The sequence below is a fragment of the Prunus avium genome, chromosome 6 (genome assembly GCF_965620075.1).
Source record: "Prunus avium chromosome 6, drPruAviu1.hap1.1, whole genome shotgun sequence".
NCBI lineage: Eukaryota > Viridiplantae > Streptophyta > Magnoliopsida > Rosales > Rosaceae > Prunus > Prunus avium.
Window position 1 is genome coordinate 33,868,420 of NC_142289.1, and position 26,718 is coordinate 33,895,137.

The window sequence follows — 26,718 nt, forward strand, 5'->3', positions numbered from 1 at the left end:
CAACAAGTGTTTGTTGGCCTTGGATGTGCCTTGTGGTGTAAACATCCAAACATAAAACCGAGTTGGCACTTCTAACAAGTGTTGTTTGGACATTTAAGCCCTTATGTTTTTATCAAAACTTTCCAATTTATAAAAAAATGAAAAGAAGCATATTAACTAAAAACACCAGAAATTGAAAAATCCCCCGGCCCTTCTTCCTCCTTCCCTCCCCGGATCGCCTTCCCCAGCTGGCCGCCGTTCATTCACATTCTCATTCTCATTCTCTCTCTCTTCGTTTTTATTTTTAAATTATAAAGATAAAATAGAAAAAATTGTGGTAGTTGAGATGTTTAAAGCCCTTCGTAAAGAAAAACCATTCAACTATTGACTTCTGCTCGTTGGCGCGTGTTTCTAATTATCCAATCTGCTGGTTCCACGTGTCTTTTATAAACAACAATTTTTCTTTTTGGGTTTTTATCCAGCTCTTTTCATCTTCCCTTCATCAAAAAAAGGAAAGAAAGAGAAAAAAAAGATATTTTCATCTTCCTGGAACCCCAAGGAGTAGCATTCGGTTGTCTGTGCATCCATAGAGAGAACAGTCGCTGAAGAGTAAGGTCTATCTCTCGTTTGGACGTTGATGATTGTGTGTAAAGTGTATGCAGATTTTGTTGTTTAATAAAATGCATTGTTTGGTTGCTAAGAAAAGGTCAGGAAAAATGGTAAAATAAAAATGCGAAGATGGTTTTGGGACCTGCCGGTAAAATGACTCAAGTGGAAGTTAATTTCCACCCTTTTTCTTTGTTAGGAAACTTTTTCTTTGCTTGTGTTTCCATTTTCCGCAAAGTTAAAGATGAAAGACACAACCTTTATGATTTGTCTGCATGTGCCTTGTTTCCTTTTGTTTGTTTGCTTTTATAGAGGTAGGATTGAAGTTGAATCTTAGGTTTTTTACTTATTTATTTTACTTCAGTATTGCAGGTCTGAAATGTCTCATGGTTCAGAAGAAATGGATATTGGTGAGTCTGAGTTTTGTGTTGAGCATTTTGAGACACAAAAGAAAGAGCTCATGAAAAAACTTGAGCAGAGTGAATCTCACAATAAAGATCTTCAGAAAAAGCTTGATCACAGTGAAGCTCAGAAGAAAGAGCTTCAGAAAAAGCTTGAGCAAAGTGAAGCACAAAAGAACGAGCTTGAAGTTCATAAGCAAATGGTACAATCATTTTCTCAACTTAGTTAAAACCAATTAACTTATCTTTTGATAGTTTAGTCATCTCCTTTGGGCAAGAAAATGATCGGCTTAGATGTTCTTGGCAATTATGATTTAATATGAGCTAATGCTGTGCCTTTTTCTCTCAGTATGAGGAAACTACCTTGGAGAAAAGGAAAATCTATCATGAAAGGAAACTACCTTATTGTTTCCATCATAAACTTTGGCTCTGTTTGTAACTTTGTATATTATTGAGATGTATCTCTGGAATTTACTTCTGGGTTGCATATGATACTTGTTCAGAGTCAGTTTAAACGTGACGTAGGTTGTAAATTGGTGTGCTAACATTGGAATTAGAATTTTAGAAGTATAAGAGAGAACCAAGAGAATAAGATCAACGAAATAGAACATTTACATTAAGTTTCCTTTTACATTATCTGCTGCCCAACTTATTTGATATTCCACTAGTATAACACCGACATGTCAGAAACTCTTGTCCTATGTGCTTCTGGTTTGAGTTGGTAGAGTACGTTGAGGATGTACAAAGTTGACCTTGTATTCTAGTTTGAATTTTGTGCAAACTCTACCTTGATTTTCTATATTTTCGAAGTTAGACATCATAGTAATCTTTAGATTGTCTGGTCCTCGTCTTTGTCTAATCTAGCGTCCAGAATCTCATTAGGTGTGATATCACTGGCAATTATTATTTAGTTTAGGCTGATAGGGTTTTTTTTTTTTTTTGGTTCTCTTCTAGAATGAGATGGCTACTGTGGAGCAAAAGAAGGTTGACGAAAAGATGTTAGCAGAAGAACTAAAGGTTTGTTTTTTCATTATTTTGAAGAGTTGAATGCATGAGTATCTGAAATTGTGTTTACTGATTGGATGACAATTGCAGAGAGTAGAGGAGAAACTTCACAAGAGAATCATTGAGTTGGAAAAGCAGCTTGATGCCAAACAGGTACTGGAGCTTGAGATAGAGCGAATGAGAGGTGCTTTAAAGGTGATGAAACACATGCATGAGGATGAGGATTCGGAAGCCAAGAAGAAGATGGATGAAATTCAAGAGAAGTTAAAGGAGAAGCAGGAAGAGTATACCCATGTAGAGCAACTTTTTGTAACACTTATTTTTAAGGAGCGGAGGAGTAATGATGAAGTGGAGGAGGCTCGTAAGGAATTAATCAGTGTATGTACATTTATTTTTGGTCTGGTTTGACTTTTGGGCGGTTTTTTGAGTTATATATCTGCAATTTGGCTTCTCATTCTTTTTTCTTAATATTATTTTCTAAAATATCTCCCTAACTTAGAATTAATGTTTGATTAAACTGCTCTGCCTTAATAAGTTATAACCTCTGGACCACATTTGATGATTTTGGTGCCATGCATATATATATTTTAGCATGTTGAAAGATAAAAGTGGTGGAAACTAGTGAGATGAACATATAGTGTCCCAAATACAACCTGTTGTTCTTAATGAAGGATGCTAGTTTATGGGGTTTCAGAGGCATTAATTTCTCATTTAAACTAGAATGTAAATTTAGCAATGTGGCTTAATTTTTGGGGGTTCTTAGATCTAGGTCCAAAACGATTAGCTATCATTGGGTCTAGTCCTCGTGTTTTTGGTTTTAGATGTAGGTCCTTTGACATTTATTACTTTTTTGTTGTGTCGATTTTACCCTTTAAGGTAAATAAGGAAAACACATTGAAAATTTAAATTTAATGCATTATTTCCTTAAAATTGAATTCCAAATTTAGAATTTAGAATTTTTTTTCCTTGATAATATTCCTAATATATAGATAAAATACAATTTAATCAATAAAAAGTAAAGACTCACATATTATACCAATCGATCAGACAAGCATCCACATTAAATTATGTACCTGACATACAGGTAAATAATGTTAATACATACAGGTATATATGTACCTGCCTTATAGGTAAGTGTTTTTTTCTGGAGTTTTCTTAAGTAGTTTTTTTCTGGAGGTTCATATTTATATACATATGTACATGTCTTCCATGTAATAGTGTTTTTTTTTTCTTTCCAAAGAAATTTTGTATGGATTTTTATCTCAGTTGAGTTTAAAGGTCCATACCAAGATATTATATGAGTTCAATTAGCTGGGTTAGAGGGTATAACTACCTAGACTATAGGTAATTTATGGATTTAATTACCTGGACCAGAGGTAATTTATGGGTTTAATTACCTGCATACTGCATACGAGGTGTATGCATAGGTACCTTACCTATTGTTAAGGTATGAAGTTTTTATGAACTCTTATTACAAATTTTGATGTCGGTATACCTTGGGAAAATTTCAGAATTCATAAATAGATTTGCAATTAAATTCAAACCAAATATGATAATTAATATCCTACAAATCAATAACTTACCAGTTTTAGGAATTCAGATTTACCTTATTTATGTTTTAGGTGCATAACTGGAACAAAAAATTAAAAATTAAAAAAAGTAAATATCAATAAATTGAAATAGGCATGTAATCTTATGTGGCGCAAAAGTCAAAGGACTTGGATCAACAACAATTTCTGCGTGGATTGCACCCAAAATCTCTCCTCATAATTGGACTTATGCCAAATTTTCTATAATTTTTGATCGTGATCCTTTGTTATTGTGTGGTTTAATGATCAGTAATTCTTCCTTATCATTGTGGTTGTTCATCCTTGCTTATCAATGTGATAGTGTTTTTGTCCTGTTGTCGGAGCTTAAATTTTGTTCTTTGCAGGGATTGCGGGGTTCAAACAGCCGTGCTTCCATTGGTGTGAAAATAATGGGAGGTCTTGATGAAAAACTATTCCAAACTGCAACCAAGAAGAAATATTCTGAAGAAGAAGCAGATGTGAAGGCAGTGGAGTTGTGTTCTCTGTGGCAGGAGCATCTTAGGGATCCAAGTTGGCATCCTTTCAGGATTATCACGGATAAAGAAGGAAACACCAAGGTATATGTTCAACTTCAAGCAATTTCTGTGTTTCAATAGAATACCATTGTTGGTGACACTGGCACCAATTTAACTTATATTGAGTGAGCATGGTTTCAGTTAAAGAAATGGTCATGTCACTGTCCCCGCAAATTTGAGCACCTGAGGTTTTATTAAAAACATATCCATGTGGTCCATCCTGTGAAATTGCAATCTGCATGTTAATTTTCTTCTCCCCATTCTCTGCTCAACCCCGTAGTATAGCAACATTTATTCTTGAAGGTTTCTAGCATCACAACTTGAGATTGTGCTTTATCTCATATACTAGGTCCTATATCACAGTGAGCTTGTACCCTAAGCTTCTAATTTGTCTGTTGTGGACTGTCCCTTTCACTGAGTTCTACCCACCACAAGATTGTCATTTTTTTGTTTCATTTTTCTTGCTATTGCTTCTTTGTAGTTAAACTCTTCTAGTTTTGATCCACATCTTACTTTCCTGTTAATTGGGTTATATTGGATGCGAGTACAGGAAATTATTAATGAAGAAGATGACAAATTGAAGGCTTTAAAAAATGAGCTGGGTGATGAAGTATATGAGAAGGTGACAACTGCTATGATGGAATTGAATGAGTATAATGCCAGTGGTCGGTATACAATACCTGAGTTGTGGAACTTCGAAGAAGGGAGGAAGGCATCGATGGAAGAGGGAGTAGTGTTTTTGCTAAACAAGTGGAAGCTGCTTAGAAAACGGAAAAGATAAACAAGGCAAGCACTTAAATGTTACTTCATATGGAGCTTTCTGCTTAAGAGATATTTGAACTCTTTCAAGGTTAAGAATTGACGGTCAGTTACATTATTAAACTTAATGTTGATAAGGATTCCCTTATAATTGTGATCACAGTTTGCTTAAATATTACAATCAATTTGAACTGGTAAATACGCTATGAAGACAGTATGCCGACCAAACTTGGTACTAAAGAATCTATGACGTCATGTGTAGCTTGTAGTTTAATTGTTGCAATTTTTGTTCTTATACAATGGTTTATTTCCTTGTGTGCTTTTTGCAGGCATTTGGAATATGGATGGGGGTGCTCAAAGAGCTTCCTTTAAAATTGAAAGTGTCTAACTAGCTGCTGTTAATGTTCTTTGCAATTGCTTGTCTGTTGTCTGATTGATAGATTGAGTATTAAGAATATAGTTTTAGCATCTGATGCAACAGTTTGATTTAGGGCCGATTAAATTTTACTTTATATTTCCTAACTAGTATTAGTTGTTAGAAGTTGGAACACCCTATTGTGCATGGCAACATTTGGTCGCTGCTTGACCAAAATCTTGGCTCTTAGCTTTCAACAAAGAAAATGGTTATGCTATAGAGTTATTTTCATCTTATATCTGGATCAATGGCTGCATATCTATCGCTGTTCTTGGTAGTGTCGATGGGCTTCTCTCTCAACCCATTGGCAATTGGTTTTGAATTGTGCACTCACATTCTAATATGGTATCAGACCATGATTGTTTATGTGTGAATCTCAACGGCCATATGTGCTCTACATCACCTAATTAAATTATTCACGTAATAAGCTTGGAATTTTGCCATGCAAACTTCCTTCGTGATATCATGTGTAAATTAAACTAAATACTTTGTGATATTTCAATTAAGTTCTACTATTTCATTGTTTGCATTGGAGCAATATCAACTAGATCAACTAAAACACCACAAAAAAAAAAAACCGCCCTTCTCCCTCCCTCCTCGGACTGCGTCCCTCAGCCGGTGGCCGTTCATTCTAGTTATCTCTCTGTTTCTATTTTTATTTTTAAATTATTGCAAATCCTGTCCATTAGGTTATACATCAGTTTTACAAGCTGAAGCCTTTGCTATGAAATAAGCGTTACTTTGGGCAGCAAGATCAAAGATTTTGCAGGTGGAAATTGAGGGAGATTTTAAGATGCTTGTACAAATTATCACCAGGCAAGGTGTTGTACCATGGAGCTTGTTGGAAATTTGGCTCACATTAAGGATGCAGGTGTCTCAGGATGCGACCGGTCGCAAGGTTTGGGCGACCGGTCGTTTTTGGACAGAGTCGAAATCTGGAAAATTCGCAGGAAGCGACCGGTCGCAAGGTATCTGCGACCGGTCGTTTGGTATCCAAATGGTCGCGACGACCGGTCGCAAGGTATCCGCGACCGGTCGCTTCTGTGCTGTGCTGATGTTTTCCTTGCGTGTTTTCAACTATGTTTTCGAGGGCTATCGCTTTCCACAAGATTTCAGAGGCTTAATGGGTCATTTCTGAGGTAAAAGAAGGTGGACTACCTGCTGGATAGTTGGGAGAGCACTCATTGCCAATTGGTTGTCTTGTTTTGAAGAATCCATTCTCCATTTTCTGGTTTAGTGGAAGGTGGCTGAAGTGGGATTAAATTACTTACTTGTTCTAACCTCTAGTCTAAGTGAGTGACTAAAGGAAGGAACGTGGAGGACAAGATGGTGTCTTATCTTATGTCCATTGGTCTGTGTAAGTAATGGGATGTAAAGCAAGACATTATAAGTTGTGAAAGCAAGTTGAAGTTAGGTATGGTTAATCTCAAGGTGGTCAAGTAGCTGGGAGCTATTGTGTTTAAAGGAGGTTAACTCACCAAGGGAGAACGTGAGAGAGAGCAATCAGTTCAAGTTTAGAGCTGAGTTGGGGTCTTGAGAGTCTAGACACCAAGGAGGAAACACCAAGGGTTGTGAGAGTGTTCACAAGTGCATCAAAGTGTTGAGCAAGGGGTGTGAGAGAAAAGAGAGCTTGGGGAGAGAATAGAATTCTAAGGGGTTTTTTCTGTGTAAAACCAAAGTTGTAACTTATTCTTTCATAAAGTGAATTTCTCAAGGGGATCACCAAGAGGATGTAGGCAATTGCTGAACCTCTATAAATTCTTGTGTCACTTTGTGCTTGGTTGTTGTCTCAAGTGTGTGTGTGTGATTCATCCATCATTGTGTGTGTCACAAAGTCCATCAACAACAAGATCATTAGGGGAGTGAGTGAAAGTGTTTGTCCATTTTTCACAACAGAGCTTACGATCACTTCCAGAAGATATTTGGCGATTTCTTGGAAATTTTAGTTTTGTGACTATCAAACATGTTTATAGAGAAGTTAATATGGTTACTAAATGATGGCATGTGTATAACAATTCATCTATTTGGTTTAATAATTTCCCTACGGATGTAATTACTAGAGTCTATTTTGATGGGGATCTCGTCTGTAATGTATTTCTGTTTAAAAAAAGGAAAGTTTATAGACCTTAAAAATATATTAAGAATAAAAAATGGAGCAAACACTTTATAAAGAAAAGAAAACCCTTCAATTCCATCGACTTCTGGGGGTACAGCCCGTACCCCTGCTCGTTGGCGCGTGTTTCTAATTTTCCAATCTGCCGGTGCCGGTTCCACGTGTCTATCATAAAACCTCTTGATCGGAAGAACAAAAATATCAATGAAACACCACTTTTCTTTATGGGTCTATATATCCAATCTTTTCGTCTTCCTTCATAAAAAGAAAAAGGAAAAAAATATTTTCATCTTCCTAAAACCCCAAGGTCTGTGTTCTGTTGTCTGGGGGCATCCATATAGCGAGCACTCGCTAAAGAGTAAGGACTATCTCTCCTTTGCATGTTGATGATTATGTGTGTGCAGTTTTTATTGTTAAGAGTGAAATGCATTGTTTGGTTGCTAAGAAAAAGTCAGAGAATAAGTGGTAAAATAAGTCAAATGCAATATGGTTTTGGGACCTGCGGTTAAAATGATTGCAGTGGTGGAACTTAATTTTTTGTTGGGGAACATGAAAGACACGACCTTTATCTGCATGCACCTTGTTTTCTTGTTTGGTTGATTTGAAGAGGTAGGATTGAAGTTGAATCTTAGGTTTTTTTCGTATTCCTTTTTCCCTTCGGTATTGCAGGTTTGAAATGTCTCAAGTTTCAGAAGAAATGGATATTGGTGAGTCGGAGTTTTGTCTTGATCTTTATGTTGCCTTTGCCTTTGAAGGGGCATTCAAGATTAGCTTACTTTAATTTTTATGTCATGTTTGATAAATAGCAAAGTTGAAACAAAATGTGCGTGACCACCTGGAGAAGGTATTCTTGGAGCAGGATAAAGCCTTGGCCAAATCTGAAGTTCAAAAGAATGATAATAAGAAAAAGCTTGAGCATATTGAGGCACAGAAGAAAGAGCTCATGAAAAAGCTTGAGCAGAGTGAAGCCAAGAAGAATGAACTACAGGAAAAGCATGCGCAAAGTGAAGCCCAGAAGAAGGAGCTTCAGAAAAAGCATGAGCAGAGTGAAGCCCAGAAGAAAGAGCTTCAGAAAAAGCATGAGCAAAGTGAAGCTCAGAAGAAAGAGCTTCAGAAAAAGCATGAGCAGAGTGAGGCTCAGAAGAAAGAGCTTCAGAAAAAGTTTGAGCAGAGTGAATCGCACAATAAAGATCTTCAAAAAAAGCTTGATCACAGTGAAGCTCAGAAGAATGAGCTTCAGAAAAAGCTTGAGCAAAGTGAAGCACAAAAGAATGGGCTTCAATTTCGTAAGCAGCGTGAGATACAACTAATGAAACAAATGGTATTATCATTTTCTCAACTTAATACCAATTAACTTATCTTATGATTGTTTAGTCCTCTCCTTTGGGTAATCTACTGACCAGAATATGATCGGCTTTGATGTTATTGGCAATTATTATTTAATATGAGTTAATGCTGTGCCTTTTTCTCTCAGTATGGGGAAACTGTCTTAGAGAAAAGGATGACTGATGAAAAGATGATAGAGAAAAAGGTTTGTTTTCCCTCTATTGTAAAAAATAAGAGATTTGTTTAAGTCAATCATATATAAATGAGTTTTGTAAATTTCGGTTTGGTGATTTTATGGCAACGGCAGAAAGAAAATGAGAAACTTCATAGGAAAATAATTGAATTGGAAAAGTTGTGTGATCAAGACAAGGATCAAGCTGGGGTTAAGGATGCCAAGCAGGAAAAAACAGATGAGGATGATGAGGATGAGGATGAGGACCAAGAGCAGGATCAGGATGAGGTTAACGATGGTGAGGATGATGAGGATGAGGATGAGGACCGTGAGGATGATGAGGATGAGGATGAGGACCAAGAGCAGGATCCGGATGAGGTTAACGATGATGATGGGAATGAGAAGATGAAGAAAATTCGAAAAAAGTTAAAGGAGACGGAAGAGGAGTTGGAATATGCTGAAGCTCATAACCATAAACTTATTGCAAAGCAGTCTGAATTAGAGGAGGCTCGTGAGGAGTTAATCTATGTATGTATATCAAGGATTTTGAATTTCTGTGCATGTCTTTCATTAATTCTATTATTTTAAATACAAGAAGTTTACACTATGCAAGTACATTTGTCAATACCCCAATGTTTGCTTAAAGTTATACATATCTGGTATCTGTTATTTAGTTTCTTCTTGTTAATTTATTTTAAAGATTATTTTCTAAAATAGTTACCCTTACGTTATATGATCCAATGTAGGCTTAACCTTTGTATGCCTTCACATATTAGAGCTCATTGACTGTATCTTGAAGTCTTCAAATCTGGATATACAATGGCGTTGGTCTTTAATCTTGTTAAATTAAATCACATGTGTATTAACATCTTCTGTTGATAGAAAGATCATGTGTAACCAGTAGATAGATGACCTATGTACGCTGCCCCACCTACAATTTTGTTGCACTACTAGAGTTTTAGGTTTACATAAAATTTTGTAGACATCAGCAAAATAAAAATGTGACGCTGTTATAAATTTAGGATACATTTTTTTTTCTCTCTCGTCTGATCTCTAAAGCACTCCAGATATAATTGGTTGGGGGATTGATCAATCTTTAGCTAGATGACTTCTTTGCTATAGCTTAATTGTGAATCATGATGTTTTCTTGTCAATGTGATAATCCTCGTCATTTTTTTGCAGGGATGGGATTCAGCAAGTCGTGCTTTTATTGGCGTGAAGAGAATGGGAGAGCTTGAAAGCAAACCATTTCAAACTGCATGCAAGAGAAAATATCCTATGGATGAAGCAGATGACCAGGCAGCGGCACTATGTTCTCTGTGGGAGAGTTATCTTAGGGATTCTTGCTGGAAACCATTCAAAACTATAAGGGTAGCCTTTCGTCAACTACCGAAGGTATATATTTAATTAATACAGCACTATCAGACCAATAATAGCGTACCACTTTTGGTGAGTTCATTTTGTGTTGCTCTTCTCTTGATACACTAGTTTGTAACTTTCATGTGTACATGTGCTTTCAAATAAAGAAATATCCATGTTATGGTTCCTGCAAATAGAAGCACAGTTTTTATTAAAGATACATCCATGCGGTCAGTCCTGTGACTTGCAGTCTTCACGTTTCTTTTCTGCTCATTTTGTTAACTTTATTCTCTTCTCGCACTGCTCACTCTATAGCCTTTGATCTTGAAGGCTTATGCTTCTGAAGCATGTACTAGGTCTTGTATAACAGGGAGCTTGTTTTGTCTGTCGGAACATTGAGTCAGAGTCTGTGGACTCTGCAGTTTATCCACATTAAGATTGTCATGATTTTGGCCCATCATTCTCTTGCCATAAATTTCTTGTACTTGATTAATGTCATCCAGAAGTTCTCATCTCCCACCTGCCTTTCTAACTGGATTATATTGGATTTGAGTGTACAGATAACTATTGATGAGGGAGATGAAAAACTGAAAAAATTAAAGGACGAGTTTGGTGATGAGGTCTACAATGCTGTGACAACTGCCTTGCTGGAATCGAAAGAGTATAATAGTCACCATGGTAGGTATACAGTATCAGAATTGTGGAACTTTAAACAAGGGAGGAGAGCATCATTAAAAGAGGGTGTCTCGTATTTACTGAAGCAGTTGAAACTGCAGAAAAGGAGAAGATCAAGATGAAGGTATGTATTAAAATGTACTTTCTATATAGAAATATCAGATACAGCTTTCAACTTGAGTGTAACTCTTACTAGAATTGTTTCAAGTTTCTTTAGAAATGTTTGCAAGGTCAAAATTGAACTTGGCTAAATAATTATTAAGACCAATAAACTTGTTATTTCTTTTACGCAGGTTTACTTTTATTCCATAATCTGACCTGAATATGCTTTTTGGTAGGCATTTTGGAAAGAAGATGGAGTGCTTAAAGAGCTTTGGTTACTGTCAAGAGTCAACTGGCTGCTTCTTAATGTTCATGCTCATCTGTTATGTGATGAATAGATTGGAACTTAAGAATTTTCTTTTGGCATCAGATGTTGTGAGAGACTTGTCTGTATAGGGATCAAGTCAAGCAGTGGTCCTCTTTACTTTTGCATTTTTGTTTAGTTTTATATCTGCGCTTCTTCTAAACCTCACCCATCCAGCAACCAATGACCTAAATGAAAAAGGTTAGCTTTTAGTATAAATGTGATTATTTCACACGAAGCTTTCTATCCTAAACAATCTACCTCTAGCACAGAGATTGTCAAGATTTTTGTAGTTCATAATATTCTTGCTTAACTAAATAAATACAGTCTTTCAATTCCATTAACAAAAATACAGTTTTTCCATAAAAGAGACCCTTTGTACTCGCTTTTAAAGCTAACACGTTCGAAAAGAATGAGGGTTCAATTCTCAATAAAACAGCAATCGGATTAGAATTCTGGCCGGAGATATAACAAAAGCAAGTTAAACTTCTGGGAATTTTATAAGGCTGTTTAGTAGAAAACGAAGAGTTACTGACAAGTAAATTATAGGAACAAAACAAAATACTTATTATCTTTGGTAGCTTTAACCTAAATTCCAGACTTTTCATTTGTACCCAAGTTTTTGCTTTGTTTCCATAACCCTAGTAATCATTCTGAATTGTTAGGAAGATAGACAAGACTGGCTTCTACAAATGGATGATCTCATTGCTGAAGAAGTGTTTGTGTGGCCTTGTAGGCGTTGTGGTAAACATTAAAACTGAATTAAAAAATGGGAAACAAGTTAGGGAAAGTGGATCCAAACTTAGTCCACTCCCATCAAGTTTCCTACACTTTGCTTCTCACTTATTTGATATTCAATTAGACCTTGAAGTGGTTCAAATTTAACCTGCATTTCTCTCTCTTCTTTTGTCTAGTTCTCTCCTTTTGCTAATCTTCTGTCTAATTTGATAGAAGTATTCTTGGCAGTTAGTATATAGTGTTCGCTGATAGAGTTCTTTTCTCTTTCAGAATGAGAAGGCTACCTCAATGCAAAAGAAGTCTGACAAAAATCTGCTACGGTTGGCAGAACACATGGTTTGTTTTCCCATAACTCTTTGTTTTTTTATCATCACTTGTGATTTTGGTGAATGAATCTTTGAAATTTCATCTTTGTGATTGAGTTTCGATTGCAGAGAGAAAAGGAGAAACTAAACAAGTTGCAAAAGCAGCTGGATGTCAAACGGTCACTGGAGCTGGAGATAAAGCGTCTGAGATGTGCTTTTAAAGTGATGAGACTACTGGATGATCAAGATGACGATTTCGAAGTGATGACGAAGATGGATGAAATTCAAGATAAGTTAAGGGAGAAGGAGGAGGAGTTGACGATGCTGAAGAACTTTATAGAGCATTCATTGTCGAGGAGCGGAAAGGAATAATGATGAACTGCAGGATGCTTGTTAGGAGTTAATCAGTGTACGTATATGTGTGTTTTTTAGTTTCTTTTGGTTTTGACTCCATTGGTTTATTGAATTGTATCTCTCTTTAACTTCTGCAGAATTAAGTTATTTATTATAACTGAAGTGCCTTGAAAAATTAGTCTCTTGACCATGTTTGTTGATTTAGCCAATCTTGAAAACAGAAGTTTTGAAAGTCACCAAAATGCTAATAAGAGTGCCACTTACTAAATGATTTTGCGGCGTTTGGTGTTTGAGATTGTGATGCACTATGACCATAAAAAAAGTATAGAGGATTGTGCTGCACAACATATATGCCATTTTAATTCAAAAGACAAGAGTGGTTAATTTTTACTTAAAAGATGAATTAGCATGTGGGAATAATAGAATTGATTTTTGGAATATGGGACCTTCTTCAATAATTCTAGAGGCGCCAACTCGTTTTCTAGAGACGCCAACTTGTATCGAAATTTTTTTAAATCCTAAATGAGGTAGCAAGATTTCATTCGTTTGTACTTGGACTCACTGTGAATCGCCATGTTTAGTAAAAAGAAGAAGAGTCATTAATAAATAAATTTTCCTTAATAGATTTTTAAGGATATGGATGAAAAACTGGCTGGCCAGACTTATATAAGAAGAGTATACAGAATAGAGAAGAAGTGGGTTTAGCTTCGCCAAAGTCCAAATCTGAATTGTTAATTCTAAAACGGTAAGCAACAGTACATTTTTTTTTATACACAAAACCAATTGCTGTGTAGTGTATTGCAAGTGGGTTCTCCTGCTGCTTTCTTGAAAGGGCTATTTGTTTTTCTGGGCAGCCAAACAGAAGATTTTCTAAGGACATTCTGGTTTTGCATATTGATGATTTTTGCTTGTACATGGTTTATGTTGTTAACAAAATGAAATACATTGTTTGGTTGCTAAGAAAGTCAGATAAATAGAAAAATCAATGCTAGTGTTTTGAGTGATGTATCTCTTACGGTCTTGGACAAATTTGATTTAGTTGGGAACCTTTAATTTATTTATTTTTCTAGCTTATCTGATTGTTTAGTTGCATTTTAGAAATTGGATTGAATATGAATCTTTGATTATTTCTTTTCCTTTTTGTATTGCAGGTTTGAGTCTTTGAGATGTCTAAAAGTTCAGACCAAGTGGATTGTTGCACTGGTAAGTTTGAATTTTGTCTTCATTAAGGGTTAAAATTTCTGAGTTTCTGTTAAACAAATTTCCTTCGAAAAGGGCTGCAAGATTACTAAATTTCTTTTTCCTATTCAATGAATGTGCTTTAAATTTGAATGTTCTGTTTTCTGTTTTATTCTTCTAGTATCTTACTTTATTTTCCATTCTATGTTGTTAAAATAGCAAATTGGCCGAAAAATACTCATCCATTGCATGACCACCATGAGAAGGCATTCTTGGAGGAGGACAAAGCCTTGACAGAGTTTGATGCTCAGTGCAAAGATATTAAGAAAGAGCTTGAGCCGAGTGAAGCTCCAAAGAAAGAACTTAGCAAAGAGCTGAAGCAGAGTGGAGCTCAAAAGAAAAAGCTTAAGAAAAAGACACAACTTCAAAAGAAATTGCCACAAATGGTATTCTTAATGCCCTCAACTTCAAATAAATTGACAACAAAAAAGATTTACAGCTTTCAGGGATTTCCTTGTTGGTGCTTTTTTATTTCAGTTCGAATATGAGCTGGATTTCAATCCAATGCATATTGCCATTGGTATCAGAACCTTCTCTTTAAGTTTCTTTTACATTGTTCTTGTTCAATTTATTTGATTTTCTTAGAATATCAACGATTCATGGGACTCCGCTGTCCTACTTGCTTGGTTCTGGTTAAGGTTGCACAATGTTGTCTTGAACATTTAAGTAGCTCTTCCTCGCTAACTATCTTTTAGTTCTCCCTTTTGTTAATCTAGTGGCAGAATTTATGGTTGATATACCAGTGTCTGCACACGTATGGTATTTATTCGATATACGCAGTCGTATTTGGCAATTATTAATAAATTGGGAACTCATTTAGTGCCTTTTTTAAAATGGTGCCTTAACAATTTATATTGACACTCATTTTTCTGAACAGGGTGACGAACCAGAAGGAGGCTCTAATGAGCCTGCCACAGAACCTGGCAGTCTGATTCTTGATGCAAGCACTGCCTATTTTTTGGAGGTCTGCCGTTAAACACTTGGTTAAGAATACAGGAAACAATCTCTGTAGGATTGTTAGGTATTATCTCAGACTGATCTTTATTTCTGGACAGGACAAACTAGCTGAAGGCAATGGGAAGAACCTTATGCCAGAGCCAATTCCTTCTCAAACTCCTGAAGAAGTAAACTCCTCTCCTTCAGTTTTCTTAAAGATCATTATACTCCAACTTAAGCTAACCATTATATAAATGTTATCAGGCTGCTGTCCCTGAACAAGCTACTATCTATGAAGAAGATCGACTGCTGCTCCAACTTTCCTCCACTAAACAGCTTCTTCAACTACGGGATGAAGCGCAGGCCTCAAATGCAGCAGAGTTAGCCAAACAAACTCTCAGGACTTGGCTTTCCAGAGACCTAGAAACGATTTCCCCCGATGAAAACTTTGGAGAGCTAAAGGAGGCTCTGGAAGTCCTCCATGCTCAGAACCTGGTCCCTGAAGAACTGCTAAGGATGCTTCGCAAAATGTTCATTGGCCATTTTGGTTTTGATGCTCATATTGCTGAAAAAATCAAAGAGAAACAAGAACTCCATGACACCACATGGTTCTTGACTGATCATGAACAAGACCTGGCTAAGATCAAACATGGAGTAGAGATATGCCAAGCCTGTGAAGCTGAGCTGGAGGAATATGACTCGAAAATCGGCAGGGTCAAGGCAGAATTGGCTGCATTGGAACAAGGAAGAGCCGGAGTTATTAAGAAAATTCAGGGAGTGATGGGAGGCGTGGAGCCCATCAAGAGGAAATTTGAACAAGAATCTTCTCAAGCTGATCAAGTCAGGGCTAAAAGATTTAAGCTAGAAGTTAAGGCAGAGTGTATTAACGCTCTGTGGTTAGCCATTAGGAAGGCTATAAACAATTATTTTAGCTTCTAAACATATCAGCCATAACTGTTGCCATTTTGTGAACACAAATGCCATCAAATATTATATGGCCAAGAAAACTGGACCTTCATCCATGTTTGCTTTGCAATACATAATTTCAGTCCTAGCTTATTTTCTTTTTCTTCAAATGCATTAATCCTTAGTAATTAAATGTTTAACCAAAATAAAATCCTAAAAATTTAAGTAAAGGGTTCGATGCTAGAAAGGGTTCAATACTAAAATTTGAAGTAACCAAGAACTAAGAGGTCGTTTGGTACGTTGGATTGTTATGAATTGGACTAAATACTTGGATTGTCTTGGATTGACTTGGCTTGCCATAAGCTGGATAACACTTGTATTGCATTTGATGTATGTTTGATTGGACTAGAATTTATGGTTGAGATAAGTTGTCATGTGATGTTCCACGTAAGTTGGCGTAAGAAAACTGATGTATAAGTTTTTTTTTTTTTTTTTGGGGGAAAGAAGAACTCATTGATAAAATTAAGAGGATACAACAATATCATCATTTACAACTGATTCCAGCCAGAAGGGAACCTCTTCAATCCAGGTTACCATAGTATCACAATTAAGAGCATGCCTTGCTAGGAAATGAGCTACTTGGGTACACCCTCTTGGACTAAAAGAGATAGTAACTTCTTCAGAATGTTGTAGATTCCTCTTAATATTATCAAAAAGATGCCCGTCTGATGCCCACGACTCTTCCTCATCCTTCTTTACATCATTTACCACCCCTTGTGAATCAGACTCCATTAAGAAAGAAGAAAAGGCAGCATCCCGAGCAAAATTCACCCCGAACTGAAGCGCCATGATCTCTGCATGTTTAGATGAGGTGGCATTGGCAAGAGGAAGGGCCATAGCCGCCATCACTTCCCCTTTGTCATTTCTAACAACAGCACCAATTCCACTCACACCTGTTTCGGGAATAAAAGCAGCATCAACATTCAGTTTATATCTACCAGCAGGAGGAGGAGACCATTTGGTTGGTTTTTCTACAATTAACTTAGGTTCCCCTTTCACAAGACTTTCATATTCATCAGCCAAAAAAAGAGCTCTATTGAAAATCACATTTTGTGCACTAGAGCAACCTTCAATAACAGCTTTATTTCTGTTTTGCCACAGATTCCAGCAGATATATAAAAACAAGCGCATTTCATACTTCGAGAGATACATAGTGGCAATTTCAAACAGATCCCCATAGTTGGAAAAATGTAGCCCTGTAAAGACCTCCCTGAACAACACTTTTTTCCAAACTTTTTGGGCATTAGGACAGCTCCACAAAGCATGAATAACAGTCTCAGAATTCACATTACAAATGGGGCAAGAATCATCAGAAATTATCTTTCTTTGCAACAGATTTGACCTACAAGGAAGATAATTTTTAATAGCTCTCCAATTAAAATATATGAGTTTTTGTGGTACCTCTTGGGACCAAACTTTTCTCCAGAAAGGTGCTCGTAATATGTAAAAAACAGAGACTATAATTGTAGATGCTTTAAGTTGGACATGATATCAGTGTAATTGACACTTAAAACGAAGAGACTGCCCCTTCTTGAAAAATGGCTTGAAATTAGCCAGCCAGCTCCCAATTAATGGCATTTTGACAATAATTGGCCTCGCACGCTGAAATTAAAATGCATTAAACCCACAAGTGCTATGATGACCAAAAATAAATGCTTGTTTGCCCAACAGGTGAATGTTGATAAAGTAGATTTGTCCTGGCTTGCGTACCCTGCACGCTAGTAGTAACCAGTTTTGTGTGAATAGCACTTCTAGCAACCAATTTTCGGAACAAGTTTGGTCTTTCTCCGTAAATTTATAAATAAATATTACTCTGAACAAGGCTGCACCTAGTTGTTGCCTTGGAGTTTGTTCCAGAGAAGGAAAATAATTGAACTGGTAAACCTGTTTTCACTTGCAAATTTTAATCCGAAAAGAGTTCAAGCTAAATACAGAAACAAAGAAAAGGTTTTTGTTTCTGTTTGATGATTTTGTGTGGTTTTCTTAATTCAAAAATGAAATTTATTGTTTGGCTGCTGAGAAAATGTCAGAAAAATAAGAGATCAGTGGTAGTGTTCTCAGTCCAGTCCTGTATGTTTGATGATTTTCCTTCTGCAAAACCAAACCCATGCAGTCTATGCAGAAATGCAAAAGGGCCCTTAATCTCAGTTCCTTTATTTGTATTTTTTTTGAGTTCCTTTTAGTTCCTTGTTTAGTTGTTTTGGAGACGGTTTAAATTTGATCTAACTTTTTTTTTCTCTTTACAGCACTTCAGAAGAAATGGATATTGGTGAGTTTGAGTTTTGTCTTAACTAATTCTAAGATATGAATTGTTAATTCTACACGGTAAGCAACAGTACGTTTCTTACACAAAATCAGTTGTATTGGAAGTGGGATTTTGCTGCTGCTTTCTCGAAAGGGCTATTTGAGCTTGTGATTCAAATTACTTCTGTAAGTGTGCAAAGTTGGAGTTTTGTTTTTCTGGGCAGCCAACAGAAGATTTTCTGAGGACATTCTGGTTTGCATATTGATGATTTTGCTCGTATGTGGTTTATATTGTTAACAAAATGAAAAACATTGTTTGGTTGCTGAGAAAAGTCAGATAAATAGGAAAATCAATGCTAGTGTTTAGAGTCATGTATATCTTATGGTCTTGCACAGATTTGTTTTACCAAAACATTTATGAAAGATTCGTCCCTTTATCGTGGTGGATTCCCAAATTTCTTTTCCTAATCAAAGAATGATCTTTAAATTTGGTTTTACTGCATTCAGTTTTATTCTTCTAGTATTTTCCTTTATTTTTCATTTTATTATGTTGTCAAAATAGCAAGATGGCGGCAAGATATTCATCACCTGCGTGATGACTTTGAGAAGGCATTCTTAGAGGAGGAAAAAGCCTTGACAAAGTTTGATGTTCACTGGAAAGATATTAAGAAAGATATTAGCAAAGTGCTGGAGCAGAGTGAAGATCAAAACAAAAAGAAACATCTTGAAAAGCAATTACAAAAAATGGTATTCTTAACGTTCTCAACTTTAAATCAATTAACTTGGGTTTTTGTTTGGATTAAACAAATATTTACAGCTTTCAGGGACTTCTTTGTTGGTGCATTTTTATCTCAGTTCAAATATGAGCTGGAATTTCATTTCAATGCATTGTCATTGGTATCCAAACCTTCTCATGAAGTTTCTTTTATATTGTTCTTGTTCATGAACTTATTTGATTTTCATAGAATATCAACGATTCATGGGACACTGCTGTCCTACTTGGTTCTGGTTAAGGTTTTACAATGTTGTATTTTGAAGATTTAAGTAGCTCTTCCTTGCTAACTATCTTTTAGTTTTCCCTTTTGCTAATCTAGTGGAAGAATTTATTGTTCGATATACCCTGTCATATTCGTCAATTATTATTAAATTAGGAACTCATTTAGTGCCTTCTTTAAAATGGTACCTTAGCATTTTATATCGACAATCATTGTCAGGGTAAGGAACCAGAAAGCGGCTTTAATGAACCTGCCGCAGGACCTGGCAGTCTGATTCTTGATGGAAGCATCGTCTATTCTTCGGAGGTCTGCCATTAAACACTTTGTTAAGAATACCGGCGATTGATGGTAAACAATCTCTTTAGGATTTTTAGGACAATTATCTTAGACTGATCTTTATTTCTGGGCAGGACATACAGGACATACTAGGTCTAGGGAACGGGGAGAACCTTATCCCAGAGCCAAGTCCATCTCAAACTCCTGAAGAAGTAAATTCTTCTCCACTTTTATTTATGATTATTATATACTCCAACTTAAACTTACCATTATCTACTTGTTATCAGGCTGCTGGCCCTGAAAGCGTGCAAGCCACAACAGGGCAGGAGATAGGCATCCCAACCAATGAGATCTTCGAGCCTATCACTGCACCTGAACAAGCCACTGATACTAATTACGGCCAAAAAGTCCCTGAACAAGCTACTATCTCTGAAGAAGATCGAGTGCTGCTCCAACTTTCTTCTGCCAAACAGCTTCTTCAACTTCGGGATGAAACACATGCCTCAAATGCAGCAAAGCAAGCCAAACAAACTCTCAGGACTTGGCTTTCCAGAGACCTGGAAACTTTTTCCGCTGAAGAAAACTTTGAAGAGATAAAGGAGGCTCTGGAAGTCCTGCATGCTCAGAACCTGCTCCCTGAACAACTGCTAAACAGGCTTCGCAAAATGTTCAACTACTTTGATGCTCGTATTGCTGAAAACATCCAAGAGAAACAAGAACTCCATGACTGCACAAGGTTCTTGACTGATCATGAACAAGACCTGGTTAAGATCAAACATGGAGTAGAGATATGTCAAGCCTGTGAAGCTGAGCTGGAGGATTATGACTCAAAAATTGGCAGGGTAAAGGCAGAATTGGCTGCACTGGAACAAGGAAGAGCCGGAGTCATGAAGAAAATTCAGGGCGTGATGGGAGGTGTGGAGCTTGTGAAGAGGAAATTAGAACAAGAGTCTTCTCAAGCTGATCAAGTCAGGGCTAAAAGATTTAGGCTAGAAATTAAGGTAGGTAGGATTAACGGTCTGTGGTTAGCCATTACGAAGGCTGTAAACAATTATTTTAACTTATAAACATCAGCTATAATTTAGGCCATTTTATGAACATAAATGCTATCAAATATTTATATGGCCAAGAAAACTTGACCTTCATCCATGTTTCCTTTGCAATACATAATTTTAGTCCTAGCTCATTTACTCAGTGATTGAAAGTATTGTGAGCAACTGCGCATACAAGAAGGGAGTCGGGACCAACAACATTAGTTCCCCGTAAGAATTAAGAATTACAAGTAAACAACCAGAGTATGAGAGTTTTGTTTAATTTATCTGTCTTTGTTTATACAAGATTAGATGAAACTGCTGTTTCGTGTTTAATGGTATGGCTAGTATTTGCAAAGATGAATATGAATCACAAAAATGTATACTTCCCAAAACGAAAGTCTACTGATATTTTCATGCAACAGGCACAATATTGTAGACAACAATTAACTCAAAATTACACAAAGCTAGGTACGTACATAACTCAAAAACCAGCAGCATATATATATCTTGGATTATTGGAGCTTGATGATGAAGAAGATTTGACTGCGGTCATGGTGGCGGTCATTTTTTCCGTGGTGCTTCGAGATCGACGTGGCGTTGATCAATCCGCCGGTGCCACCACCACATGAATATGAGGAAGAAGGTCCATAAGACTACTAGAAAAAGTATTGGAACACCTGGATTATCAGAATCAACAGGTGATGGTGATGGAGCAGCATTCTCTGGCTGATGGTCATTCCAATTCCAAAGAGGCATCATTGGGATAGTCATCCTTGGGATAGAAGGTATTGGGATATCAGTAACGCCCATGAGCGAGAGTAGAGAGAGGGGGAAAGAGATAAAGAGCCTGTTAGCTTAAACAAAAATTATTCTTTCTAGGAAAATTGAAACGTCCTTGGATAATCTATATGGAGAAGAAGAAAGAAGAGACCAGGATATTGAGGAAACCGTGATCCCTAGTTTGGATCTCCTTCCTTTCTGATAGAGAGGAGAATCTATAGTATTGCCTACAAATCAGGAAATCAAATCCTAAAGAAACTCCGACTCTCAGCCACGTTCTAGCGATACTGTTTCCTATCACAGTGCAACAACAATGGAGGGAAGGGAGTGTTGGAGACGATACAAAGAGTAGAGAACAGACGTGAGGCTACAGACCAGGGACGCTAGGTTTTTTTATTTTTATTTTTCACTTTAATTTTTTTTGTTTATAAGGATTATTGAAAAGATAATTAAAAAACCTCACAAGCTGAATAAAAAATAGAAGTCTTAGATCACAAGCAAACAACTGTTTGGCTCAATTGATTGTGACCTAGTAAGTAAATTTTTATCGGATTCCTAGTTGATTTTGGTTTCCTATTATATTTTGGTCATGATTTTAGTTTCCTATATATTTTGGTCATGATTTTAGTTTCCTTGACTTACTTTTGTTTCCCCTTCCAATTTTCCATCGGATATTTACTTCATACTTCTCTTCAGTACTTCTTCTTTACACATCGATATTGAAAATTTTTTGTTCTCCAGAATCTGCTACCAAAGGAAGCCTAAACTAAAGATGAATATTGATGATCTTCCTCAACATCTGTTAGTTGAAATCTTTTGTCGACTTGGTTGCAATAAAATCGTTTTTCAATGCAAGTGTGTGTCTAAACGTTGGTTTGCTCTAATCTCGGATCCTTATTTTGTTCTCCGCTTTCTATATCTGCAAAAAAGTGCAACTCAAGATACATTATTTTTTGAGAAAACCGAATGGAAGGCAGCAGATAATAAGGAATTTGTTACCATGTCCCCACTTTCGGCTGGCTTCACTACACGCGAGTTCTCTTTAAGTTTCGTCCCTTGCATTGGAAGGCCACGTGTGGTAGCGACATATAATGACTTAATCTTGTGCTGCCCAGAGGATGGTTTTGCAGGGGATTACTACATATGCAATCCATACACCGAGCAATGGGTTGCTCTTCCTCCAGCGCCGAGATTTCAACGGGCAGTAAAAACGGGATTCATATGTGACCCTGCCTACTATAACTACAAGGAACTAAATAGTGCTTAATGCTGAGTATCGGTACAGAGTTGTGCGAATCGATCACCTTAGACTGTGGTCCTCCTCGCAATTCATGTTGGAGATCTTCTCATCAGAGACTGGTGAATGGACACAGTCAGTTGTACAATGCCCCAAAGACTTTCGTGGCTTTCATTATTGCAATTGGGGAATGCTTGCTTACAACGGAATGTTGTATTGGTCTGGTAATGGTGGAATTCTTATGGAGTTGGATCCCTTCAACAACAATACTACGACCACTAGTACTAGTGCTTATAAAATTTTTGAGAACGAATTCTGTAGTTTCGTTGCATTTGAGAAGCCTGCTGCCGCAACCTTAGACGCTGATCCTAGTTTTGAGTGCCTAAGCATGTGCCAAGGGCGTTTACGGATGTGCTATTCCGGGAGTGGCAAGACTCTCTGTGTTTGGGAGTGGAAAGAAGTACAAGATCCGACCAACGGAGGCAAATTAATGAAATGTTTTTTGGTAAAAAGGTTTTTGTTGGACCAACTGGTTACGGAAAATAATCCAGTAATTGTTGAATGGGTAAATAGAAAGGCGTGGTCGCAGGCTATGGTGTTGGCTTTAGACCCCAAAGATGAGGATATCTTATATGTACGTATGGGTGGAGATATTGTAGCATGCAACTTCCGTACAAGAAGTTCGTTCATCAACACGCTATCCGATTTTGATCAAACCAACAATATAGGGAGGCCCAAAAGTGCTCAAGTGAAAGCATACTCATTTTCACGCTGTTTGCCGACACCAGTTCCTAAACCGTTTCCTCATCATGTATTGGTTGAAAGAGACTGATATGGATGCGATATTATTCTCTTGCAAAACCAATAATCCGGTAAACAGTCGCTATCCGATTTGGGAATCTTTTTTCATGGTTGCGCTTCCCAGCGGGTGCAAATCACTCAATTTACCTCTGAGTTTCCTTCCTTGTTTTGATCAAACTAGACAAATAGAGTCATATGTGTTGGGGACATATAATGACTTAATCTTGTGGTGCGCTGAGGATGGTCATTTTGCACGTGACTACTACATCTGCAATCCATACACCAAGCAATGGATTGCTCTTCCTCCCACCCCTCGAGTTCATCGGGGACCAGTACTAACGGGATTCACGTGCGACCATCCCTACTATAACCGCGAGGAACTTGTTGGTAATCGAACAAGTTCTAATAACATCAAGCTTAATGCTGAGTATAAGTACAGGGTCGTGCGAATTCCTGCAGTTCAAAAGAATTGTTTGGAGTTCACAGTGGAAATCTACTCTTCTGAGACTAGTGAATGGAGAGAGTCAGTTATATCGAGCTCCCGAGGATTTAGTTTTGCTTCTCACTCTCGAACTCCAGGCGTTTCTTACAATGGAATGGTATACTGGTTGGGTTTCGGTGGCCTTCTTATTGGGTTGGATCCGTTAAACAACATTAACTGCACTATTTTGACCGGTGCTAGTGCTAATACTACTGGTGATATTGTCGTCAACAATGAATTATGTCGTTTCGTTCAATTCCATAAGCCCGAATACAACATTGAACGTGTTGAGTGCCTAGGTGTGTGTCAAGGGCGTCTGCGAATGTGCCACTTTGATCTGGAGGATCCCTACCAAAGTGGCATTGTGTGTGTTTGGGAGCTGAAAGAAGTCGAAGAAGAAGATGATCAGAAGGCGGATGGAATTGCAGGCCGATTGATGAAATGGTGTTTGATTAAAAAGGTTAACCTGAAGGAATTATTGGTTGCAGAAAATTCAGACATTGCTCAATGGCAGGCAATGTCAAAAGGACGGTGCTTTGCCAGGGTGCGGGCTTTTGACACAAACGATGAGGATATTTTGTATATAGAATTGGAAGGAGATATTGTAACATACACTTCGCTACAAGAACTTCCTTCGTTCGAGAGAGAATCAGGACAAGAGATGGAATTGATGATGAGTTGACAAAGGCCTTCCCACTTTTGCTCCCACGTTGGCCCACACCACTTCATAATTAAACGACTAACTCTATTTCCAATCCAAGTGCACACAATTTGTTTCATTTGTTTTTTTTTTTTGGGCTTAAAATTTCATTGTAGTCTTTTCTGTTTAGTGATCTTTAAAAAGAAAAAAAAAAAGTGGTCTTATGTTATTGGGTATCATGTAGAGTCAGAACAAGTACTCTATGTATTTAAATATTAGAATTATACTAAACTTTCACTAAACTAGTAGCTAGTTGGTTAATTTATTCTATCATTGAGCATGTATATAAGTATAACGGAAAAAAAAATAAAAAATTATGCATTGTGAATACTATTGAAAAAAAAAATTCAATTCTAACTGCACTTGTGTACACAATACAAAAAATGTGGCAAGAGGCTGTTATGTATACTTTCGCATGACATATACATGCTTTAATAGGTTAAAAAATTTCATAAACAAGAATATTATGCTTTGGAATCTGAAGAGAACATTAACCAAAAGTAATGGGCTCCCTAAACCACTTTTTTAGACAAATTTTAGAGAGAATTGGAAAAATACAACTTCAACCATGCTCCATATCAGATTCCGAGCCTTTGTATTTACAAAGTATGCATTTACCTGCATTTCGCAACCTTTGGATTGGCCAAGCAATCTTATGCTTATAAATTAGCCACATCAACTAGGATAAATTTTTATTTTTATTTATTCCAAATTGACGGTAATGCCTCATCTCTCTCTCTCTCTCTCTCTCTCTCTCTCTCTCTCTCTCTCTCTCTCTCTCTCTCTCTCTCTCTCTCTCTCTCTCTCTCTTCTTTTGATCTTTTCATCCGAGCTTGAAAAAACCTGAGTCAAGACAAAAATCTCCATCATATAAGAAATTATGTGGATCAAAATTCATGCGCTTGAAGAATCAATTCGAGCAGTATCTTGGTATTTAAAAGCTATCAATTAGAAGAATATTGATATGCTGCAGTGGTTGTAAATGTTTTTTTTTCTTCAGAAATATGAAACAATCGCTTGCAATAGCTACGTGTGAAAAACAAATCAGAAAGATGAGATAGTAGGCAAAAGAGGAAAGATTCTTTTTTTTGGGTCAAAGATAGGATTCATTAATCCCAAAGAAAAACCAACGAAAACACACAAAGCCCAAAAGGCTGGAACTAACAAAGGAAAATGAACATTTTTTTTTTTTGGGGTGGAGTCGAAGGGATACAAACAAAGGTGCATGTGCGGACATAACACTAGATAGAACAAAAAACATAACATCAGAAAAAGAATGGACCGTCCAAGAAGCTTCAGGTCAACTCTCAAAGTCGAAGAGGAGTTTGAGGAGAAACGGGAAGTATAGAGTTGTTTGAGACGAAAGAGATAAGAGTAACGGCGTCAAGTTACCATCATTTTTTTTATAAAAAAAAGTACCATAAATTACCTTATCTAACGTTGCCAAGTTATAAACATTGGATTGCTTAGACGATCCAGATGTTGTGAGATGCGAGTAAATGTGTAAACTCTAAATGTAGAGACTCGGGATTCCTCCCTATCCACCTCCTAAAATAAGGAGACTTCCAGTAGCTCCTAAATTTGAAGAGAGAGATAAAGAATATTTTAAACTTTTAATTAATGCTAATTATTTTTAAATATAATATATAAAGCAAAACTTACTCAGGACTTCTTTTAAAAATAAAAATAAAAATAAATGGATAGCCATGATTATTCATTTTAATCTCTCCCTCAATGGTAGAAAACCCTAAGGAAAGAAATCCCAGCCGCCGCCCCCGTTGGCCTCCCTTTCCCCTCTCATCCTCTTTCCTCTCAGTCCCTCCCTTTTCCCTCCGGACCCTCCTTTATATCGTATTGAAAATTTTTAGTTCTCCAAGACGTTTCCACTGCGCATCCTTATAGGCGAATCTGCTACCAAAGGAAGCAATAGTAAACTAAAGATGAATATTGATGATCTTCCTCAACATCTGTTGGTTGAAATCCTTTGTCGACTTCCTTGCAATAAAATTGTTTTTCAATGTAAGTGTGTGTCTAAACGTTGGTCTGCTCTAATCTCGGATTCTTATTTTGTCCTCCGCTTTCTCTCTGTGCGAAAAGGTACAACTGAGGACACATTACTTTTTGAGACAAACGAACGGGATGAATGAGATAAGGAATTTGTTACCATGTCCGCACTTTCGTCTAGGTTCAGGACCTGCAAGTTCTTTCTTAGTTTCGTCCCTGGCTTTGGTCGGCTAGCTGTGGTCGCGACGTATAATGACTTAATCTTGTGCTGCCCAGAGGATGGTCTTTCACGTGATTACTACATCTGT

The 26,718-nt window shown here is 37.0% G+C and overlaps 4 protein-coding genes and 1 pseudogene across 4 annotated transcripts; 4 read left to right on the forward strand and 1 right to left on the reverse strand.

The window, feature by feature from the left end:
- Positions 1–482: 482 nt before the first annotated feature.
- On the forward strand, positions 483–11,464 carry LOC110769020 (uncharacterized). Its single transcript, XM_088254718.1, has 16 exons — positions 483–588; positions 950–1,189; positions 1,941–2,003; positions 2,082–2,369; positions 3,925–4,137; positions 4,646–4,873; positions 5,184–5,234; positions 6,086–6,167; positions 7,787–7,847; positions 8,052–8,089; positions 8,189–8,703; positions 8,857–8,913; positions 9,016–9,408; positions 10,063–10,275; positions 10,800–11,038; positions 11,253–11,464. Exons 2-15 carry the CDS (start codon positions 965–967, stop codon positions 11,034–11,036), a joined length of 2,664 nt encoding a protein of 887 aa, XP_088110844.1. The 5' UTR covers positions 483–588; positions 950–964; the 3' UTR covers positions 11,037–11,038; positions 11,253–11,464.
- A 1,170-nt stretch (positions 11,465–12,634) lies between these two features.
- Positions 12,635–15,895, forward strand: LOC110769131 (uncharacterized). The gene is made up of 6 exons (XM_021973049.2): positions 12,635–12,772; positions 13,869–13,920; positions 14,116–14,342; positions 14,834–14,920; positions 15,012–15,080; positions 15,157–15,895. The coding sequence occupies exons 2-6, from the start codon at positions 13,884–13,886 to the stop codon at positions 15,829–15,831; spliced, it is 1,095 nt and encodes a 364-aa protein (XP_021828741.1). The 5' UTR covers positions 12,635–12,772; positions 13,869–13,883; the 3' UTR covers positions 15,832–15,895.
- Positions 15,896–16,320: 425 nt separating this feature from the next.
- LOC148294079 (uncharacterized) lies at positions 16,321–17,010 on the reverse strand. Its single transcript, XM_088254719.1, has one exon. It carries the CDS (start codon positions 17,008–17,010, stop codon positions 16,321–16,323), a length of 690 nt encoding a protein of 229 aa, XP_088110845.1.
- A 730-nt stretch (positions 17,011–17,740) lies between these two features.
- On the forward strand, positions 17,741–20,493 carry LOC110769065 (uncharacterized). The gene is made up of 4 exons (XM_088255669.1): positions 17,741–18,849; positions 19,317–19,403; positions 19,508–19,585; positions 19,661–20,493. The coding sequence occupies exons 1-4, from the start codon at positions 18,847–18,849 to the stop codon at positions 20,438–20,440; spliced, it is 948 nt and encodes a 315-aa protein (XP_088111795.1). The 5' UTR covers positions 17,741–18,846; the 3' UTR covers positions 20,441–20,493.
- A 1,694-nt stretch (positions 20,494–22,187) lies between these two features.
- LOC110769058 (uncharacterized) lies at positions 22,188–24,441 on the forward strand (annotated as a pseudogene).
- The last annotated feature ends 2,277 nt before the right edge of the window (positions 24,442–26,718 follow it).